Source organism: Phlebotomus papatasi, unplaced genomic scaffold (genome assembly GCF_024763615.1).
Source record: "Phlebotomus papatasi isolate M1 unplaced genomic scaffold, Ppap_2.1 HiC_scaffold_227, whole genome shotgun sequence".
Classification (NCBI taxonomy): domain Eukaryota; kingdom Metazoa; phylum Arthropoda; class Insecta; order Diptera; family Psychodidae; genus Phlebotomus; species Phlebotomus papatasi.
Window position 1 is genome coordinate 2,693 of NW_026604464.1, and position 20,535 is coordinate 23,227.

At 34.5% G+C, this 20,535-nt stretch overlaps 1 protein-coding gene across 1 annotated transcript; it reads left to right on the forward strand.

Moving 5' to 3' along the window:
- Positions 1-3,201: 3,201 nt before the first annotated feature.
- LOC129808947 (cytoplasmic FMR1-interacting protein) lies at positions 3,202-14,719 on the forward strand. Its single transcript, XM_055858854.1, has 5 exons — positions 3,202-5,025; positions 8,432-9,860; positions 13,286-13,860; positions 13,930-14,077; positions 14,139-14,719. The coding sequence occupies exons 1-5, from the start codon at positions 3,515-3,517 to the stop codon at positions 14,334-14,336; spliced, it is 3,861 nt and encodes a 1,286-aa protein (XP_055714829.1). The 5' UTR covers positions 3,202-3,514; the 3' UTR covers positions 14,337-14,719.
- The last annotated feature ends 5,816 nt before the right edge of the window (positions 14,720-20,535 follow it).

Below are 20,535 nucleotides of genomic sequence, written 5' to 3' on the forward strand. Positions count from 1 at the left end.
TGAGAGCTATTAAAGATTTCTAAATAAAGAGGATAAACGTTTTTACAATGAAAAAAGTACTTTTCATATAATTTCACATATGTTTCGAGAAATTAATTTACTCTACCTGCCTTTTAAGGGAGATCTTCCATTAGGATGATCTTTTATCTAAGTTGAATGAAGTCTATTTTACGTCTCTTTATATTACTTACCCCAGACGTTTTTTCGCAATTTTAGTGGTATGATCACCAGCCATGCATAGCTATGAAAAAGTATCATCAAAGGTTGAATATATTGTAACCCCAAAAAATCAGTTTTGCAGGATTATATCCTACCAGTGTGCGCAGAAGGGGTTGAATGCATTTAGAAGTTGTTCCAAAGAGTTAGAGGCTGTTTCAATTTAGAGAATTCTATTAGCACGGGCTGTCTAATTATGGCATTTTTAGTATATTCCCTCTGTGAACGGATCAAAAGAAAAGGTTCAAGAGGATGTTTAGTAAAAGAGTGTCACAGATTTTTGCTTTAAGGTGTCTACACATTGGAGCTGATTTCATCAAGAATTATTTCAAGAATTTTTTAAAGAAAAATTCATATTTTTGAAGGAGTTTTTGAAGAAAAATGCCTACACATTGGGTTTTTTATTTTCCATCAAAAATTTTTTTGACAGATTGCCATCATTTCCAAGTCTCTACCTCTTCTGACTGTTTTTCACGAAAATTTGTTGTTTCACTACTGGAAAAAGTGAGAAAAGCGTTTGGTGAAGTTCCTTGGGATAGTATTTAGTGAATTTGTGAAGAAAATCTTCTAAATATTCAAAGGAATAGTGTTTTTCTTGAGATGTCGTTCCTGGTGGAATACAACCCAGCGTTGATGGAACATTTCCTGTGATTTTCCTCCAGAAATTGCCGGAAGTTAATCCATCTGTGTATTCTTGAGGTGTTCCACAGTACAGTGGCCCCGTACTCCATGGATTGCAAGATGGATGGAAAGGAGAAAATTTACGGGCACTTTGAAATCTCTGCCTTGGTTACCAATCAAAACAAGAGCTAACCAGAGCCACCGAGGAGATCTCAATGCAAACGAGAGCTGTCCGGAGCTACCAGAAGCCATCACTTGAACCCCCAGAAGAACATCAGAATGATCTTTTATATCATTCACTTTCTCAACCACTAGGAACTCTGTGGGATTGCTTCCTTTCGAGAACATCAGAACTGGATAGCCACATGCCTTCAATTCCTCATGTCAATGGAACATGGAACCCAGTAAATAAATCAGTAGTGGAATTATTTTGGAACATCCATGGAATTTTCATAGGAATATTCTTCTATTATATTAATTTAAAAAAAAACTACATTTTTTACATAATAGAGATCCTTTATGTATTTTTTTTTATTTATTAAGGGGTCCATCTGGAAGATGTTTGCCCCGCCTTTATGTAATTTCTAATGATTATTTATTAAAAATTCCTACTTTTAATAACATAATACAATGTAAAGGACTTTTAATTTAGAAGATTACGTGGATTTTTAAAAATTTAGGTTTGCTTATTCTTAGTAGTAGAAAATATATCTGATGTGGGGATGTTATAATATAATACAAGCGGTTTAAAATAAATGAACTAAAAAAAATCTAGTAAGAGCAGTTTCCCAAAAATTAAATAAAATTTATTTCAATTTTAATTTCGCATTAAAATTCAAATAAGAGACAGCCTTTGAAATTTATTGTCTTTTTTGATCAGTAAAAAGTTTCATTCAAGTTTTTAACGCTTGTGGAAAGGATTTTATCAATATCAGGAGGATTTTTTTATGAGATCTTAAGAGTATTTTCCAAAAATTACACTATAAGACTCCCAAAAAATCTAGTTTTGAATCTAGTCCTTTACATTTCATTATGTTATTAAAAGTAGGAATTTTTAATAAATAATCATTAGAAATTACATAAAGGCGGGGCAAACATCTTCCAGATGGACCCCTTAATAAATAAAAAAAAATACATAAAGGATCTCTATTATGTAAAAAATGTAGTTTTTTTTTTAAATTAATATAATAGAAGAATATTCCTGTGAAAATTCCATGGATGTTCCAAAATAATTCCACTACTGATTTATTTACTGGGTTCCATGTTCCATTGACATGAGGAATTGAAGGCATGTGGCTATCCAGTTCTGATGTTCTCGAAAGGAAGCAATCCCACAGAGTTCCTAGTGGTTGAGAAAGTGAATGATATAAAAGATCATTCTGATGTTCTTCTGGGGGTTCAAGTGATGGCTTCTGGTAGCTCCGGACAGCTCTCGTTTGCATTGAGATCTCCTCGGTGGCTCTGGTTAGCTCTTGTTTTGCTTGGTATCCAAGGCAGAGATTCCAAAGTGCCCGTAAATTTTCTCCTTTCCATCCATCTTGCAATCCATGGAGTACGGGGCCACTGTACTGTGGAACACCTCAAGAATACACAGATGGATTAACTTCCGGCAATTTCTGGAGGAAAATCACAGGAAATGTTCCATCAACGCTGGGTTGTATTCCACCAGGAACGACATCTCAAGAAAAACACTATTCCCTTGAATATTTAGAAGATTTTCTTTACAAATTCACTAAATACTATCCCAAGGAACTTCACCAAACGCTTTTCTCACTTTTTCCAGCAGAAAATAACAAATTTTCGTGAAAAACAATCTTGAATCGTGATGGTTTCCTTCAAGAATTCTGTCAAGAATGACTTTGATGAATTTTATTCCAATGTGTAGCCGATAATTTCTTTCAAAAATTCTTGATGGAAATTTCCTTCAATTGGATATGATTTTTGAAGAAATTTGTCTACACATTAGACAAATTTTCTTCAAGAATCCATCTTTTTGTCAAAAATTCTCACCAATGTGTAGGCAATTTTCTTGAAGAACACTTCTTGAAGCTCATTTTTGATAGAAATTTCTTATAATGTGTAGACACCTTATGAATGGATTTTCGCTTTATTTGGAGTAAAATTAACTAGGTAATGAAACTGTGGTATAGAAAATATATATATATAGTAATTTAGTACTGTGTTTATCATGAAAACAGTGACGTTTCCATTTGAAGTAGTGAAAAAAAAATACATTTGAAGCAAGTTTTTGAATTAAGGTAATTTACCCTACCTGGGAGTTTTTTGGTTGATTTTTTTGTGTATGGCTATAGCTGTGAATTTTTCAATATTTGGAGCTGAGAAGGGTTACGCACCCCTGATTGTCTTTCATGTTTTGTAAGCCGCCATAGATTCCTATTGACGTGCTTTTTCAAGTGCTCTAGAATTTATCAATTTTGCGGGGATAGTTGGTGATAAGAAGCCCTCAAATTAGTGTGAATCTGTGCCGTGAAACGCATCCCACGCGTTAGTGTTTACTGGGATCTGTGAATATGCGTGGAAAGTGCAGAATTTCGCGTTGAAAGGTGTCTGTGTCACTTCCTGTTGAATCCCTGCATTTCCCGTGAATTACTCTGTGTTCTGTTGTGATTCGTGATCCCACTCCCCAGTGTTTAGTGCTAGTGACTGAGAGTGCACCATGACGGAGAAAATAACGCTGGCAGACGCCCTGTCGAATGTGGAGGTGCTCGATGAGCTGCCACTCCCTGATGAGCAACCGTGCATTGAGGCTCAGCCATGTTCTGTGGTCTACAAGGCGAATTTTGACACGAACTTTGAGGATAGGAATGGCTTTGTGACGGGAGTGGCTAAGTATATTGAGGAAGCCACTGTCCATGCCAATTTGAATGTGTTGCTGGACGAAGGGCAGCAGCATGCAGTGATGCTGTATACTTGGCGATGTTGCTCCCGTGCCATTCCCCAGCCCAAGTCCAATGAGCAACCAAACAGAGTGGAAATTTATGAGAAAACCGTTGAGGTGCTTGCACCTGAAGTCAACAAATTGCTCAATTTCATGTACTTCCAGCGGAAGGCCATTGAGGCATTCTGTGCTGAAGTTAAGCGTCTCTGCCATTCGGAGAAACGGAAGGATTTTGTGTCTGAAGCCTATCTCCTGACCCTTGGGAAGTTCATCAATATGTTTGCGGTTCTGGATGAGCTGAAGAATATGAAGTCTAGTGTTAAGAATGACTACAGCACTTATCGCCGGGCTGCTCAGTTTCTCAAAGTCATGTCAGACTCCCATACACTCCAGGAATCCCAGAATCTCTCCATGTTCCTGGCCACGCAGAATAAGATTCGTGATGCTGTCCGGGAGACGCTGGAGAAGGTGAATGGTTATGAGGATCTCATGGCTGATGTCGTGAATATCTGCGTTCATATGTTCGAGACGAAGATGTACATGACTCCCGAGGAGAAGCACATGTTGGTCAAAGTGATGGGCTTCGGGCTGTTCCTCATGGACACGGAAGTGTGCAATGTGAACAAGTTGGATCAGAAGAAGAAGCTCAGGCTCGATAGAATCGACAGGATCTTCAAGAATCTGGAAGTTGTTCCACTTTTTGGGGACATGCAGATTGCTCCCTTCAACTACATCAAGCGCAGCAAGCATTTTGACCCAAGCAAGTGGCCACTGTCCTCATCAACAGCCATCAGTCCTCAGGCGGACCTCATGGTGCATCTGCCGCAAATCCGCGAGGATCACGTCAAGTACATCTCCGAACTGGCCAGGTACACCAACGAAGTGACCACAACGGTCAAGGACAACACGACAGATGCAGAAAATCGAGCCACAGCTGACCTGGCTCTGCGTGGACTCCAGTTGCTCTCAGAGTGGAGCAGCGTGGTCACGGAACTGTACTCATGGAAGTTACTCCATCCAACTGATCATCACCAGAACAAAGAGTGCCCCGTGGAGGCTGAGGAATACGAAAGGGCCACACGCTACAATTACACGGATGAGGAGAAGTTTGCGCTGATTGAAGTGATTGCCATGATCAAGGGGCTTCAGGTGCTAATGACACGCATCGAGACAGTTCTCTGTGAAGCCATCAGGCGCAGCATTTATGCAGAATTGCAAGACTTTGTGCAGCTGACCCTCAGGGAACCTCTCCGGAAGGCAGTCAAGAACAAGAAGGACCTCATCAGAAGGTAGGTTCTACTTCAAAACTCTAAATTACAAAAAAAAAAAAAACAAAAATCTTAGGGGAAATCCGGGAAATTATTTACTACAGACAGAACTCTTTGCAAAAAGAATTATTCGTTTAGCGGAGCATGAAATCATTTTTATCTGAGGGTAATATGATGCAAGAAATGAAACAATTAGTATTAAATTTCTTGTTTCTTGGTAATTGATTCGAGAATAGCAATAATAATCAGAATAAAAACAACTCAATTGAACTTCAAAAAAAATCTTTGTTAATTGAAGATTTTTTAAATTTGGAATTTGATAAGAGGCGAAAGTATACAGGATTTTATTTAGTTTTCTTTTCCATGTTGAACTATAGATAACTTGCAGAAAATATTAAAATCGAATTTGAAATATTTTCAGAATTTGTTCGCCTCTCTTAATTTAAGAGAATTTGAAAAAACTGACTTGACTGAAGTTATTCTCCCTAATTTTATTTTTAATAAAATTTAGTTTTATCGGTTTTTTCGCTCTTCTAACTTATATTTATTTAAAAATTTGACAAAACATAATAAAATTATAATTTACTTATTATATTATTGTTATATACCTAGTGAATTTTTATAGTTGATAAGAATAGTCTGTTTGTGAATTTATTCAGTAAATTATTTAGAAGTGGGCAGCTTTTAACCCTTAAGAACGATTTTTTAGGTTCTGTTGGACTTTCCAAGGTTAGATGTAAGACTTATCATTGATTATGTTTCTCACTTTAATTTTTATTGTCGATTTTCAGTCCGTAAAAGTGTCTCGTCGTTAAAGGGTTAATGCTGAATTCTATAACTCAGAAATTTAAAGATTTTTAGAGTACAGTAGAGTCTCGTTATAGTCCATATTTGGTTTCAGATTTGAGACTTGGGTCGCACTATATAGTCCATTCCATTTTTTAAAATAAATCAACGACTTTTAGAATTGAAATTGCTCGACGGCTTCCATTTTCTTTGCGATTGTGGTACTTGTCCTTGCTCTCTTCATTATGGATCACAATTATCACAATTACTTAATAAAGTTTGCCAAAAATATTAAAATAATTATGCTTGTTGCGTACAAAAAACATAACCTAACATAAAATCAGTGTTTTGAAATCAACGGTCGATAAATTGTGGACTATAGAGCGATGGCCTATAGCGAGACTCTACTGTATATTTATTTCTCTTAATTTAAGAGAATCATAAAACATTTAATAAATCATTTCTCCTGTTTATATTTTTTTAATTTGAATTCATTGCTCTTTTTACAGCTGAATTCTTAATTAGGAGAAAGTGGGGAAGTTTATGTATTTGTTACTTTGCACCGGGCGGGGCTCGAACTTACAACTGTGAAAGTCGAGCCAGAGATCTCACCGCCCAAACCCCTACGGTTTTGTCTATGCCACTGAGATCCCCTTATCTGATCTGTAGTTTCTTTTAAGATTTATTTTCCAAAAATGTATGAACCATGTTCATGCTAATTAAGGTCAGCTAGGTTCTCTTAGAATATTTTGGAAAAGCCAGTGATAAGCCTAGATCAGCTTATTGTAGGTGAGAGTCTTAACGTGAGCTAACTCAGAATGCATGGCAATTCGATTTAGAGCTGAAGTTGGGGGACGCCATTCAGTTATCTTGAATCAAATTCGTGAAATTATACAGCAGACTCTCTCAAATTCGGGCTTTTGGGACCGAAGTGTCACCCGAATTAGAGAGAAATTCGGGAAACAAACTTTATGAAATGCAACGATTTTTTATTCAAGTGCATATTGAGTTTACATACTCATAGTTATGGTAAATTTCATAAATCCGCCTTAATAATGCAAAAACACATCAGAACTAAGACAAACCAAGTCAAATTTGAGCATAGGGGAATGTAGGCATGGTTCGAACACAGTGAACCTTCAAACGATGCGAATTTTCTCATTGTTTGCAAACATCTGACTTATCATTCCTCATCTCGTTTTATGATCTTAATTATTAACAATCTCATAGCTAAGAAATGACGAACTAGCTCTTTGCAAACAAAGAGAAAATTTGCGTTGTTTGAAGGTTCACTCTGTGCAAACCATGCCAACATTCCCCTATTTGCTTCATTTGATAATCATAATCAAACTTGAAAAATATCAACATTGTAAACTATGTATGAAAACTATGAATGGACGTAATGTAGACACAAATGCCCTCTACGTTTATGTAGAAGTATTCATCAAAATCAGTTCAGCGACAGTCGATATAATTGAGGTTATGTGATATTGAAATTGGTTTTTCGACTGTGGCGCCCCTGGTGTTGGTCCCACGAAGTTCAAATGTTCTAAAAAGTTGTAGCATTTGGTGAGATCTTTCGTTTAAGCCCTCACTCATCAAAATCGGTCAAATAGAACCGGAGATATGATTTTTTGAATTTCGTGAACTTTGACCCCTCATATCTCCGGTTATATTGAAACCACAACGAACCCATGCCACTTTTTGGAAACGTCCTAGACTAGACTACAACAAACTAAAATTTGATTAACTTGCACAATGGCGAAGAAGAAGAAGAAGAAGAGTGTGAAAGAGTAGGATAGACTTATGCAAAACTTTTAAGAAAGAAAATTATGTGAATTTTGTCTTTATGAAATTTTCCTGATCTAAATGATCCTGATCGGAGCTATTAACAACTGAATACAAATAATTTTACCTATTCACTCCCCTCCTTTTATTTTACCTACCCACGACTGTGTATTAAATTTACGAAAAAATCGTATATCAATGTAGCCCCACCTTCCCCTAGTGATTCGAAATTTAGTGTTTATGGCGCTGGCACACCTCTTCAATTGAGTGAAATTCAATCGATTGAAATTTTACCTCTTTCTCTTTCAAACTGAAATCAGATATAGTTGTCTCTTTCTGCCAAATGAAATTTAAAATTGAAATTGAGATTTCAATTTCCATTTGAAAGAAAAGAGACAGCTATATCTGATTTCAGTTTGAAAGAGTAAGAGGTAAAAATTCAATCAATTGAATTTCATTAAATTGAAAAGGTGTGCCAGCGCCATAAGAAGTAAAATTTCAATTGATTGAATTTCACTCAATTGAAAAAGTGTGCCAGCGCCATAAATTCTTGCTCTGAGAAACTTAAAAAAAAAAACTTAAAGCTGCAAAAGATTTTAAAGCTTAAAATGACTTCTGATAAAATCGTTGATAATATTTTATTAGACCGATTTGTTCACTCATGCTATTTCTTTCTAAACACAAAATAGTAGAGGGAAGGGTTGGGCACAGAAATTGTTATTTGTATTTTTTCTTTGGCTATTAAACTAATTTGATAAGATTAGGCCAACATTTTCGAGTTCAATGGGTTTTCCGAAAAAGATTTTACTTAAATTTCAGGGATAAATCCATGCCATATAATGTTCCTTTTCAGCATTATAATGTCCGTGCGTGAATCATCAGCTGATTGGCAGAAAGGCAGTGAATCTCTCGATGATCCAGCTCTGAAAGGGAAGAAAGATCCCGATGGAGGCTTCAAAATTGCCGTTCCTCGATTAAATGTCGGTCCCTCGTCCACTCAGTTGTACATGGTGCGAACAATGCTCGAATCCCTGATTGCCGACAAGTCCGGAGGGAAGCGGACACTGCGCAAGGATATCGATGGAACATGCCTGATGCAGATTGATCAGTTTCACAAGAATTCCTTCTACTGGAGCTACATCATTAATTTCAGTGAGACTCTGCAGAAGTGTTGTGATCTCTCGCAACTCTGGTACAGAGAATTCTACTTGGAGATGACAATGGGCAGAAAAGTCAATCACTGCAAAGTGATGCATCAGCACAATGAAGAGTGCAATGATTTGATCACGATGGAGAAGAGAATTCAATTTCCCATTGAAATGTCAATGCCGTGGATTCTCACGGATCACATTTTGAGGACAAAGGAACCGTCAATGATGGAATTTGTGCTGTATCCATTGGATTTGTACAATGATTCAGCTCACTATGCCCTTACGGTCTTCCGGAAGCAATTTCTCTACGATGAAGTGGAGGCTGAGGTGAATCTCTGCTTCGATCAGTTTGTGTACAAATTGAGCGAACAGATCTTTGCCCATTACAAACAATTGGCCGGAAGTATGAATTTGGATAAGCGTTTCCGGGTGGAATGTGAAGTGTTGGGCTTCAATTTCCAATCATACCCACGAAATAATCGCTATGAGACACTTCTGAAGCAGCGACATGTTCAACTCTTGGGCAGATCCATTGATCTCAATAAACTCATCACGCAGCGAATTAATGCCGATATGCACAAGAGTCTCGAACTGGCCATTAGTCGCTTCGAGGCCACAGATATCACGGGAATTGTAGAACTAGAAGGATTGATTCAGGTCAATCGCATCTGTCACAAATTGCTCAGCAAATACCTTGCCCTGGATGACTTTGAGTCAATGGTGAAGGAGGCCAATCATCTGGTTCAGGCGCCCTATGGACGGGTAACTCTTCATGTTTTTGTAGAGCTCAGCTATGACTTCCTTGCCAATTATTGCTACAATGCAGCAACAAATCGGTTCGTGAGATGTCCTCAGGGCATTGCCCTGGTGCATCCGCTTCAGCGAGAAAAGCCACAGCAAATGTCCCATTACTATCTCTGGGGCTCAAAGCAACTCAATGCAGCCTATTCCACGCAGTACGGACAATATGCAGGATTCGTTGGGGCTCCGCATTTCCATGCCATGTGTCGATTGCTGGGATACCAGGGCATTGCAGTCGTCATGGATATTATTCTAAAGGACATTGTTAAGCCACTCATTCAGGGGAATTTGCTGCAATTCACCAAAACTCTCATGTCAGCAATGCCAAAGGTAAGTCAATTTTTTAATTCAATATGTTGCTCTTTCTTTTATCAAAAAAAATCTGAAATTCCCAAGTAAAATATGACTGAAAAAAATTATACATACGCCAGTGAATTAGGCTAAAAAATGGCAAAAATCAAAATGGTCAGTAAAAAGTCAAAAGTGGTCAGCATAAAATTAAATTTGATCAGCAAATAATTCGAAATAATCAGTAAAAAATTTCAATTTTGTCAGTAAAAAGTAAAATTTTGTCAGTAAAGCGTTAAATTTAGTCAGTAAAAAGTTTGGTCAGTAAAAACTTCGAATTGATCAGTAGATATATTCAAGTTGAGCAGTAAAAAATTAAAAATTAATAAGCAAAACATTAAAAATGGTCCGTAAAAAGAAAATATGGTTAGTAAAAATTAAAAATGAGCAGTAAAAATGTTCGAGTTGATCAGCAAAAAATTAAAAATGAGCAGCAAAAAAAATTAAAAAAGCAGTAAAAAATTAAAAATGAACAGCAAAAAATAAAAACTGGTCAGCAAAAAATTAAAAATGATCAGTGGAAATATTCGTATTGATCAGTAAAAAATAAAAAGTGGTCAGGAAAAAATTAAAAACGAGCAGTAGAAAATAAAAATTGGTCTGTAAAAAATTAAAAGCGGTCAATAAAAAATTAAAAGTTGTCAGTAAAAAATAAAAAATTGGTCAGTAAAAAATTAAAAAGGTTTTTCTACTGATTTTCTACTGATCAAATTTTATTTTTTGCCGCTCACTTTATTTTTTATTGACTTTTTTTTATTTTTTGCTGACCACTTTTGATTTTCTACTAATCAAGTTTTATTTTTTACTGCTCATTTTAAAATTTTTTACTGGCCATATTTTATTTTTCACTGATCACTTTTTATTTTTACTGACCACTTTTTTTTTACTGACCACTTTTTATTTTTTGCTGACCATATTTTATTTTTCATTGATGATTTTTAATTTTTTGCTGAGCACTTTTTGTTTTTTTACTGCTCATTTTTAATTTTTTGCTGCTTTTTTAAATTTTTTTACTGATCATTTTTAATTTTTTGCTGACCAAATTCAATATTTTTACTGCTCATTTTTAATTTTTCACTGATCACTTTTTAATTTTTTGCTGACCGTTTTTTATTTTTTACTGACCACTTTGTTTTTTTCTGACCATTTTTTTTATTTTTTACTGCTCATTTTTAATTCTTTGCTGATTACTTTTTAACCTTTTTCTGATCATCTCGAATATTTCTACTGCTCGTTTTTAATTTTTTGCTGCTTTTTTTTAATTTTTTTTACTAATCATTTTAATTTTTTTGCTGACCAAATTCAATATTTTTACTGCTCATTTTTATTTTTTTACTGACCACTTTTTGTTTTTTACTGATCATCTTTTACTTTTTACTGATCATGTTTTGTTTTTTTACTGATCACCTTTTACTTTTTACTAATCATATTTCATTTTTTGCTGACCACTTTTAATTTTTAACTGACCGCTTTTAATGAAGTACTGCTCTTTTTTTAATTTTTTACTGACCATTTTTTTATTTTTTACTGATCATTTCGAATTTTTTGCTGACCAAATTTGACTTTTTACTGCTCGTTTATTCAATGCTCTAAAAAATCACTCGACCTTCGAAAACGTTTTTGAAGTCGAGAATCTCATGATAAAAACGTTAATTTTCACAAAAAAAATACCATAGGTAAGATTACTTACGAAAACATTACGTAAAACTTACGTAAGAACGTAGGTTTACGTAAATATTACGATTTTGCAAGCCTGATCAGAAATCTACTTCGGAACCGTCGTTTCTTTGTTCACTTCTACGGCAAAAACAGTAGATGGAGGGAATAGAGGAATGGAGTCCCTCAAGGGAGTGTACTTGCGCCAATGATCTTCAACATCTAATTTGGACAATAATATCAATTTTGTGAATTATTTTTGCGTGTCAAATGACTTCTTTGCAATGTTAATCACTAAATCAAGGAGAATTCCCAGTAACGAAAGAGTTTTGGGTTCGAAAAATTTTGACGGTGGCGACCCCCCAATTTCTTCTATTGACCAGTATCTTGTGGGATGTCCAGGAAGTGGTCAAGAAGACACTAAATTCCTGCTTGCCAACAGATTCCTCAAAATATTTCACACAATAACTTAAGCTCATTCAGCTTTCTCAAAAGCATAAAAGACACTTCCTGGACAATCAGAATTCACCAAAATCAGGAAGAATAGGAAAAACTTCCCTGAAAGCAATCTCCCTCGTTGCCAAATGTCAAAATTATCGGCCATATTGGCAAAAATTTCGCTCCCGCTTGGAATTTTCTTACAAGGTTGGTGTCAAAAAGCAAATGGCGGACATTGGCGGGATAACCTTGCATTTGACCTCTAGATTTGTGGGGACGAGCGTACCCAAAAAGTTTGAACAAGTTTTTTGAAAATTTAAGAAAAAAAGGTTATTCGAATTTATGTAATCTGTAATTGTGAGTTATCATACTTATTGGCCCCGAGAGGTTTTTCCTTATTCTGGTCTAGAAATATCAAAAAAGTCACAATATCTGCAAGGAAGCAGAAAATCGAAAATTCACGATTTTTGACCAAAAATATCTAAGCTCAAGAGTTAATTGGGATCCTGCAAAAAATATCCTAGATTTGGACATCCTTATAGTTTGTATTTATCCAGAAGAATCGGAATTTTATCGATTCTAAATAGTCTAAAAAAATTGTTGTTTATGGGTACCCAGAGTCCCAAAGGAGACGAAAGAGTTAAAAATATGATGCAAAATATTCTCTGTCAAAAGTCATGCATCCCTGAACCTCCCGACGCACCTTTATCATTTAGATTGTAAAAGTGGTAAAAGTAATTCTAGAAGTTTGACACTTTTTATTGAATATCATACTATGGTGCTACTCCAATGAAAAATGAAAAAAAGGAAAATTGTCAACTGAACATTTTTAAAGCCGTTTTACTGTTCTCAAGTGCTTCTGTATTATCAATTTTTATTTTTGTTGGTATCTGTCACGATTGTTTTCCTCAGTTCTCATCGTGTTGTGGTGCAGTAGACTCTCGCTCAAAATCGGCTCATTATCATTCGGGCGAAAAATTTTGTTGAGAATTTTCACTTTTGATTGTGAAGCAAATTTGTCCAAATTCACTTTATTTCTCCTTGTTTTATCGTGATTCTTAAAATTTGAGCGCTTCTTGTGGAATTTATAATGATTTTGATGCCCAAATCTCTCGACATTTTGCCCCATATGCCAGATTGAGAGAGAGTCTACTGTATCACAAAGCAGTCGTGACAGGAACCACTACAAAGAAATGTCGATAATGCAGAAGCACTTGAGAACAGAAAAGTTTAAAAAAAAAACATGTTCACTTTTAATTGGAATAGCACAAAGTTATGATTTCTCAATACTCTAAATGTCTAAATGTCTGCAGACCTGCAAATTGCCGAGATTCGACTACGGATCCCCGGGTGTGTTGAGCTACTACCATGCCCATTTGATTGATATTGTTCAGTATCCGGATGCCAAGACGGAACTGTTTCAGTTGTTCCGGGAATTCGGTAATAGCATCATCTTCTGCCTGCTGATCGAACAGGCTCTGTCGCAGGAGGAAGTGTGTGATCTCCTGCACGCTGCACCGTTTCAGAACATCTTGCCGCGTCCTCATTGCAAGGATGGCGAGAAGCCGGAGACGAAACAAAAGCGACTGGAGATTAAGTACGCTTCGCTGCAGATTGTGTCGAATGTGGAGAAGTTCGGAACCGCCAAGCAGGCAATGATTGCCCGGGAGGGAGATTTACTGACGCGGGAGAGGTTGTGCTGTGGCCTGAGTATCTTTGAGGTGATCCTGGGGCGTGTTAAGAGCTACCTGGACGATCCGGTTTGGATGGGTCCGGCTCCTATCAATGGCGTCATGAATATCGATGAATGCTCTGAGTTTCATCGTCTCTGGTCTGCTCTGCAATTTGTCTACTGCATCCCCGTGGCAGATACTGAGTTCACTGTTGAGTTAGTATCCCCATTGGGATCTCAGGTTTTAGGATTGTTTAGAAATAAAATGATTGTGTTGGTTTTTAGGCAATTGTTCGGAGAAGGTCTCAACTGGGCTGGTTGTGTTATGATTGTTCTTCTTGGGCAGCAGAGAAAATTCGAAGCTTTGGACTTCTCCTATCATATTCTGCGGGTTCAACGAGTTGATATGAAGGACGAGACAGTTAAAGGGATTGTAAGTTGACTCATTTTCAATAGGGATAGACTTTTTTTTCCTAACAGATGAAATCTTGCAGAGCTTGAAGCGTCTTGTTGATCGGATTCGTCGATTCCAAGTTCTGAATTCGCAAATTTTTGCAATTTTGAACAAATACTTGAAGAGTGGGGACAACGAGGGATCTACTGTTGAGCATGTTCGCTGTTTTCCACCCCCACCTCATCCCTCAATGATGCCCGCTTCCCACTATCACGATCCAAATAAGATAAGACACTAAAAGATTACAATACAGAAACATTCACCTTCCTACTCCTATTTAAATACTGAATAGTGTTCTACATCATCCTAACATTTTCCCACAAAGTATTAGTGCTATTAAGATACAAAATGCAATTATTTTATTTTATTAAAAAGAAATATTTGTTAATAATCATAAAAACCCCAAAATCATAAAGAAAATTTTCATTTGAAAAAGTGCATTTCTTTAATTTAATTTTAGGTTTTTTTTAATGGAATTTTTCAGTTAAAAAATCATTAATATTAACGTTATCGATAGATATTTTCGAGGATATTTCCCATAGCATATGAAAATATATACTAAAAATTTTATAAACATAAAATATATTCAAAAAAATAAATAGTGCTTTTGTGGAATACTCAGAGAAGCTGTTATTATTTTTCCTTCAAAAGTTTTCGGTCTTACGGCGTTATCACACTTGCACATTAAAATTTTAATGTGATTCACATTAATTGTCGCTTGTGAGCGTTCAAATATGTTATTTGTGTCTTTGAGTCACTTAATATTTGGGCTTTTTCTATTTATTGATAAAGAAGTGGACTTGGCCTGCAAAAATAAGTTTAAATTTACCAAAAGCATAAATATTTTTCACATTAAAAAATTAAAGAGAAAAACGCATTAATTTTTCGTATTAATGCTATAAATCAATTTATATCAAATTTTGCGGGCCCAGTTCAACCTTTTTATCAACAAATAGATGAAATTTTGAATATAAAACGATTCAAAGACACAAATTACACATTTGGACTCTCACCAGCGACAATTAATGTGAATCATATTAAAATTTTAATGTGCAAGTGTGATAACACAGTTAGTCTTCTTCTTGGAGAGTTCTTTCTACAGGAAAATCATTTTCATGTAAATAAATCAGGTAAGTTATAGTAATAATATTGGGATATAGAAGAGACTGGGGCAGAATTAGTCAGCGGCAGAATTAGACCATGCTTATATGGGGTTTTGTATAGAATATTGAACAAATTGTTATTTATAAAAATTATCGCTCCCTATTTATTGAAATATTTATCAATTACAAATTATAGGCAAAAAAAAAGGTCATTTGCTGGCTAATTCTGCCCCAGTGTCCCCTTCGGTTGAGTTTCAGTGAAGAAGGCAGTACATTTTAGGACTGAAAAGAAATCTAAGCCCCCAGAAATACCGGCTGCAGTTAAATTTATTTCAAGAAAATTGTACACGGTGATGACCTTTGTTCTTTCTTCTCCTTTATTCTCTCATAGCGTCAGGAAAATCACATTTCTTGCCAAAATTGTAGAGAGGATTTAAGTAATAGGGAGCCAAATTAGAGGATTATCCTGTGTATCCGCCAAAAAAAAACGTTTTTCAAAAGCAAAGAACAATAGTTTTCCCGAAAAATTGCAAAAGAATCCAATTTTAGTCCAATTTTTATGACTTTTGCATCAGTGAAAAGTGAATAAAATACTGAGACCAAATGGTGCTGTTTTAAAGAAAAATTAAAAGAGGTCATATTTCTCCTGAATATTTTTATTTAGTACATGATTGTCCTCAAATGTTTCATAATCGATTTTTCTTTGTGCTGATTCATGCCACGACTTTTTGGTGGTATTAGAACACGGCGAGGACTGGGAAAAACAGTCGAGACAAGAACCAACACAAAGAAAAGTCTACACACTTGAGAACAGAAAAACAACAGAAACACTTGAGAACAGTACAGTGCTAAGAAAGATGCTCATGAAAAAGATTTCTTTATTCATTTTTGTTCGAACAGCAGAATTAAATCTTTAAATAACCGCGTAGGAACTGTCCTTTGAGCCATTTTTGCATCAGGACACTTAATCCCGGGATTATCCACCTAATGGGACTAGGGTCGAAGAAACACCGCTCTTCGACAGAGAACCCCGAGAACCCTTATTGATACTTTTGTCAAAATCTTGAAATTTATTGAAATAATCTAATAAAATATACATAATATGTCGTTTTGCCTTAGTCTAAGTTTTCTGATAAGGATATAGGTGTTCAAATTTCGTATTTCAAATGGTACAGAGTAGGGTGTCAATAAGTCCTGCCACGACTTCTTAAAGTGTCAATAGGTGTTCCTTTAACCCTATGCACATACAGTAGACTCTCGCTCAATTGGCTCTTTTTCAATCGGGCGAAAAATTTTGTTGACAATTTTCACGTTTAATTATGAAAGTAATTTGCTCAAATTCGCTTTAGTTCAATAAACCCGATAAACCGGATGACATTTTGCCCCAAATGCTCAATTGAGAGAGAGTCTACTGTACAATTATGCACGTTTACCTACCAGTAGTGTAGATCTAGCATCTATACAATAAGTGTGTGTCATAGTATGCGTGAGTTACTCACACACACACACACACATACACACACACAGATGAAATATGATGTTAGTGAATAGAGGTACAAATAATAGCAAGATCAACTACTCACACATTATCATATCGAGCAGACCTACAATAAGTATATTCTATCAATTTACTAATATGCATTCAACAATTACTTACACATTGCCATATTGAGTAGAGCTACAATCACTGCATTCTATCAATTTGTTAGTATAGATTCAACAATTACTCACACATTATCATATCGAGCAGACCTACAATCAGTACATTCTATCAATTTGTTAGCATAGATTCAACAATTACCTACACAGTGTTATATCGAACAAAACTACAATTGATCTGGTTTATGAATTTACTAGTATATGTTCTTTACTTACTCACACAATGTCATATCGAGCAGAGCTACAATTGATCACATGTACGTGTATGTGATTACAACTCAATCCCTTCATATGTTTTGAATGCTCCATATGATCGCTGACGTCATATTCAGAGAGAAGGGCATTGCGTCTTTTCTTCATTGATGCAAGAAAATATTTCACAATGGGAAAAGTGTTGATTGTGGCAAAAAACTCACACCATCAATTTCTACCCAGAGTGTAAAGACGAAGATTTGAATTACATTCTTAACTCTGAGTAGGCAAATGAACAAAATGTAACACTGATTATTTTTATCGCATATGAAGAAAAAGAAAATAATTATACGTTGAATATAACATTTGAGTTTTCAAGTGTTAAAATGGTAAGAATATGATTTTTATCATGAGAAAGAAATAAAACTAGTGGAGGAAGGTAGATGAATTAGAATTCATATGCAATATTTTGAGTAAAAGAATGAAAAATACTCTTTACCCTCTTAAATCATTAAGAGATTTTTCCAAGGATCTGGGAGTTGGAGTTAGAAAAAAGTGATAGATATGTGCCATAGCAATTGATGTTTAATTTTACACCAATTCTAACTTCAAATCAACTAAACTTGTCGGTAGTTAATTTGATAATAGGTGGGGGGGTTAAAAGGTTGAGTAGAAAAATCAAACGCATCATCCTTAGTAGAAATATTAGTACCCCTGTCAAGTGTAGAAATTGGTCGTCAGTGTAGATTTTTTTTCAGAATTATAAAACAAGAACTTTGAAAGATTCTCCTTTTATTTTTAAACATTTTTTATAATATAAATGATAATTTTTTTAAGACCAATATTTAAAAAAACTAAAAACTAAACTAAAACTAAAAGTTAAAAACTATACTTATTTACATTCAAAATACTAATTATTAATATTATATTATGCTTATACTAGTGGTGTTCGTACAGGGTGATTAACTCTTTCAGGACGATTGGAACACTGGTGAACCAAAAAGAAAATAATTTTTCTTAACTACCTACAGTTAGTTTTTCTTATGTTTGTACGTAATTGCAAAGTAGAAGGCTGAAGGAATCTAGGATATTTTTTGCAAGTCTCCAGTTATTTGCTCTATAGTAAATTTTTAAGCTCAAAAAAAGATGAATTTTTAAATTCTCACACTGAAAATTGATTTTAGTTATTTTTTATACTTCTAATTTTTTTTAAGAAAAATCGTTTTGGGAAAAGAAACTACAATACTTAAACATAATATTTTTCATTAGACTGAAAATTGATTTAAAGTTTTGGACTATTTTTGTTCCTACCAGTTATAGAAGCGAAAAATCAGACTCTAATGGACTTTTCAAGGTTAGATGTAAGAGGTTTCATTGATTTTGTTTACCGGTTTGATTTTTATTGTTGATTTTTGGTCCGGAAAAAGTGTCTCATCGTTAAACGGTTAAAGTTAGTATTAGTGGCACTCACAGTATAAAAAATAGTTGTTGGCAGTATTGGAGATTGACGTTAGAAGGGGTTGATAGAGTCACACTATAATTGCAAACTTTGTCGATCTGGCTCTTTTACATCGTATTATTATCTGAAATTAGACATAGAGAGATATTTGTAGTTTTCAATCGTAATCATTTTGTTCTTTTTTACATAAAATTTGTTTATTGAAAAAAACAGTGTATGATTTATATACTTTTACTCTATAGTTATTTCACAATTTGTAATATTTTTATAAGTCTAAGTAGAATCCATATTTTTGTTTAATACAAATCTCACGATTTTTTCAGATATCACTTCGGATAAATCTTACAATGTCTTTCACTATATAAGTTTTCAAAATAAAAAATCACTGTTTCACAGTACTTCGGAGACTCGAGTAAGCTTTTGAGGCACAATATTTTATTTTGGCATTGAATAAATGAGCAGTAAAAAGTTAAAATTGATCAGTATCAAAGAAATTTGAAACAATGATATTATCGTCCAAATTTTAGCAAAGGGAAAATAAAAGGCTTTTCACTCTATATGGAACTATTTTAAATGTTAAATATATAAATAAGACTCACTTTTGTAAAGATTTAAGTTTTTAACTGACCATAATTAGATATTTTACTAATCATTTTTAATTTTTAATTTTTTACTTTCCATTTAGAAATTTTTACTGCTCGTTTGTTTTCAAGGAAAAAATATTTTTTTTCTCGAGCATATTTTATTTATTTACCGAATATATCTTGTCAACACTGTATTTTTTAACTACAAGACACTTACCCACAGTTTTCACTATAATTTTATTTAAAAACAACATACAAAAACAGTCACAACTTTTAAATTAATTACACTGTAAGTTTTTTCCACTGTTGTTTGATAACACTGAGAATTTCACTATGTGAATGGATTCACTCTGAATTCAAGTCGAAGTTCTCAAAACAAATTTAGATTAATTAATGTCTTAATTTAAATTTTTCTTACCTTAGTTATGAGAAATAAATTCTCATAATTGAAGAAATGTCGCCTGGACAGCGTAGGGGGCAGTGTCCCTCCACGAAGGCACACTCGTCGCATGCTACCACATGCCCACATGGAAGAAATACGGTGTTCACTGGGTTGTGGTAGCAAATTTTACAAATTCTACCATGGTAGTGTTCTTCTGGTGGATCTTCGGGGATTACTATTACCCCATCCACCAAAATTTCACACAAATCACTAAATGTGTCTTCCACGCGCGTACCACTACTCAAAATATTGAGCAAAAGCCTTTTTTTCTGGATCGCCGTCATCACAAGTCCACCAGACACCATTTCTTTTATTTTTTTTATTGCTCCTATTATCAAGCATGAAATATCGCAACCTCTAATTAAATCAATAAGTTCATTCACGTTTTTATCAATTAAAATTAATGCCACCATATCGTCTTCTGTTTTTCCTGCCGCAAATATCTTTGCGAGCCGAACACAATTTGCGTTATTGGATGACATTTAGAAAGATAATTCTTGCACCAGATGAAGAACTGAACTGAAGAATTTTCATCACTAAAACCCTTAAATACTCCCATATATTTTATTCTGCATATTATGTGAAAAGTGTTAGATGTCCATTTAGGTATCTTATAGACAAATCGTCAATAAATTAAAGCATTTGAAATAGAAATTATAATCTCAACTAACCTGTGGGAAAAGTTAAGTGTAAATTGATTCAATTTCTTGTATATGATCCCTGATTGACATACAATCATAAAACCTATATGGTAACCGTGATTAGACATATTGCATTTTTTCATTCACTATAGGAATAACATAATGTTTGTTATCCCAAAAAGAGATAATAAAGAATTTCAAAGATTAAACAACAACAAGATATTAGCGTAAATGTAATCATTTCTAAACGAAGCGTAATATATTTTTTTTTAACTTTTGTTTTCACATGAAGTTTTAAACACATGTCTAGAATTTTTTCTTTGAAATTATTTTTTATTTTCGTTCCAATTTTATTTC

Coding starts and splice junctions, on each gene's coding strand:
- LOC129808947 (XM_055858854.1), top strand. CDS start 3,515: ATGACGGAGAAAATAACGCTGGCAGACGCCCTGTCGAATGTGGAGGTG. Junction 5,026..8,431: donor AAGAAGGACCTCATCAGAAG/GTAGGTTCTACT, acceptor GTTCCTTTTCAG/CATTATAATGTCCGTGCGTG. Junction 9,861..13,285: donor TCATGTCAGCAATGCCAAAG/GTAAGTCAATTT, acceptor AAATGTCTGCAG/ACCTGCAAATTGCCGAGATT.